General features: G+C 37.9%; 3 protein-coding genes across 3 annotated transcripts in view; 2 read left to right on the top strand and 1 right to left on the bottom strand.

The window, feature by feature from the left end:
* The window catches only part of LOC109124852 (eukaryotic initiation factor 4A-1), a 4,278-nt gene extending 3,793 nt beyond the window's left edge, over positions 1–485 (top strand). The window contains exon 6 of the mRNA XM_010503139.2: positions 299–485. The gene's annotated coding sequence lies outside the window, so the exon portion shown is untranslated. The remainder of the gene's footprint in view (positions 1–298) is intronic.
* LOC104778683 lies at positions 1,355–1,998 on the top strand. Its single transcript, XM_010503133.2, has one exon. It carries the CDS (start codon positions 1,439–1,441, stop codon positions 1,772–1,774), a length of 336 nt encoding a protein of 111 aa, XP_010501435.1. The 5' UTR covers positions 1,355–1,438; the 3' UTR covers positions 1,775–1,998.
* The window catches only part of LOC104704733 (probable phospholipid-transporting ATPase 7), a 9,732-nt gene continuing 9,005 nt past the window's right edge, over positions 1,925–2,651 (bottom strand). The window contains exons 11-12 of the mRNA XM_019244895.1: positions 2,467–2,646; positions 1,925–1,999 (exon numbers count right to left, since the gene is read on the bottom strand). Coding sequence (XP_019100440.1) covers positions 1,925–1,999; positions 2,467–2,646 — 255 coding nt within the window. The remainder of the gene's footprint in view (positions 2,000–2,466; positions 2,647–2,651) is intronic.

Below are 2,651 nucleotides of genomic sequence, written 5' to 3'. Positions count from 1 at the left end.
GACCTCCCAACTCAGCCAGAGAACTACCTCCACCGTATCGGAAGAAGTGGAAGGTTCGGGAGAAAGGGAGTGGCGATCAACTTCGTGACTCGTGATGATGAGAGGATGCTGTTTGATATTCAGAAGTTCTACAACGTGGTTGTCGAAGAGCTGCCTTCGAACGTGGCCGATCTGCTGTGAAGGGAGAAAAAGAAGTCCGTCCGTTGCCGTACTAGTATCACCGGAGAAGAAAGGTTTTTCTTGTTTTGCAAGGCACTCTTTGATCTGATTTTGACACCGTCGTCTCTCTATCAGCGATTTCTCTTTTAAGTTTTTCTTAGTTGTTTTTCTCTCTTCTCCTTCCCCCTCTACGAACATATCTCTCTTCTGACCATTTTTATTTATGGAGTATTTATTTCTTCTCTATTTTAAAATTTCGGCTTTGTTGTTTGTCTTTGATTATTGTATCGATCAAATCCTTTCATCAAAAGTTTGGTTTAAAACCTTTTTTCATGTGTTTGGTTCCGAAGTCGTAAGATTCATTATCAGGCCAATGTTTGTGGCTTAAAGATAATGTGAATATGCGACGTTACATCATTGTCATTGTGGCATCAATCAAAATGCAATGGCACACTCTCTCACGCGCTACATCAATGACAAATCTTGTTATGAAAAAGTCTGTTTCCACACGGCGACGAACTCGCTTTACATCTTCTTTATATTTCTAGAGCGTTTTGTTCTTTTGTTTAAAACTTTTAATAATAGTTTTATATTTCTTGCCTTAATTGAAAGTATGTTAGATGTACACTACTAAATTTATTTCGTCTGAGCCGGTGTATTATTCAAAATGTGTGAGTCGAGCCTACCACCGACAAGGGTTACTCGGGTTTTATTATTTGAACTGAAATCATTGGTCTCAAGTTCTGCAGTGTTTTTTCACGAAAAAGAATATCTAATTAAAAGTAATTTCTTCCATTATTTCGTGTGAGAAACTACCGGTTTGGACAATCCGCGTGCCTATCAGAGAATAGTAGTTGGGAAAAAATCACATCCACACAACACAAACCTAACCAACACAGAGCACAAGCATAGAACCAAAAAAACACACAAGAAAAAAGTCTAATGATTCATACCAGTATTACCGGTAATATTTTTTTCTACTACTTGTACATTAAATGAATAACTTAACTCTTTTGAAGAGTTTGACCACACAAAAAAAAAAAAGGTTTTGAAGAAGGGAAAATAAAAACATAAGTAGGTCCTTGATCAACTCAACATGACAATTGTAAATTGATTTCCCAAAAAGACTCTTTTTAGTGTATTTTGAAAAATAAACTAATTAGTATTATTTAATTAATTTACTAACTTTTTTTTTTTTTTAAAGACAACATAGACGACGACGACTCTTCTTCTTCGTTTCAGAATTCAGACCAAACAAAACTCAAATCAGTAAATCACCATGGAGAATTATTACAAAGAAATGGAACCGCCAGCAGCTTCCGGAAACCGCAGAGACGCAGTTTCAGTGAAAGGCCACAGCGTGAGTTTCGACGATTCAGCCGCCGATCAGAGTCAGACGAACAACGATTACCAGTTAAAGATAAAGAAAAGCAAAAGCGTTCCAAACGCGGATCGTGGTTCGGCGTCGGCGTCTAGAAGCTGGAGTTTCAGCGATCCAGAATCACGGAGGAAGAGAAGAGTCGCTGGCTATAAAGTTTATTCCGTCGAACAGAAGATGAAGGGATCCATTAGAAAGAGCTTCAAATGGTTCAAAGGCGTCATCGGTATTTCTTGATTTCTATATATATTTTCTCTGAATTTCTTTATATAGAAATTTTCAAAACCCACCCGAAACGATGAAAAAAATCTATCTTCCGAGTTAAAAATATCTCTTTGTTGTAACAAATACAGGAAACTCAAACTAATATGTTTCTTTCTCGTGCAATTATATCAAGATTGTATAGTCTTGATTCTTGAATGAGACAGATAATGAATGAACAAAATCAGTTTCCATATCTACCTGTGAATGACCATACCACTTCAATTACATCAAAAAACCATTCCTTTTCAAGAAAAAAAAAAAGAAGCTATTTTATAAGAATCTCTAATCAATTTTTTTTTAGTATACACACACAAACTCGCACAATACAACATTCTCCCGTCCCTTTCTTTGTAATTCTATTATCTTCAATCCCAGTTCTCCTTGTTCTGTTTCCTCCAAAGTAATGAATATTTCTCGTGAGAGAGAAAAACTTACTGGATCAATTATTTCAACTATGATGTGTGGTGGAGGTTGTATCAGTTGATGCTGAGACGCCACTCATCCCGCTCATAACGCTCAAAATAGAGTGTTTCCTCTGGAGCCTTCCTCTCAACTGCCGGATCTTGGCATCTACACGAGCCGTGAATCCTATCTTGGTCTTCTCTCTAGCCTTAGATCTCTCTCTCGTCCACATACGCTCGTCCTGTACGTCAATTCTGAAATACTTGATCTCTTGAATGATGTGATGGTCCAAAGGGTTCAACGATCTCTGGAACGAAATGTGAGCCAAGTAAGGAAGTGTTGTTGCGGCTATGACCAGCAGTGAGGTTAGCCAGTAGATTGGTGCTGGTGCTAGGGTTTCCGAGAGCATGTGGAACATGTTGCCTGAAATTTTTGGAGGTAACCTGCC

This window comes from Camelina sativa, chromosome 1 (genome assembly GCF_000633955.1).
Source record: "Camelina sativa cultivar DH55 chromosome 1, Cs, whole genome shotgun sequence".
NCBI lineage: Eukaryota > Viridiplantae > Streptophyta > Magnoliopsida > Brassicales > Brassicaceae > Camelina > Camelina sativa.
This window is presented reverse-complemented; position numbering and strand designations above follow the sequence as displayed.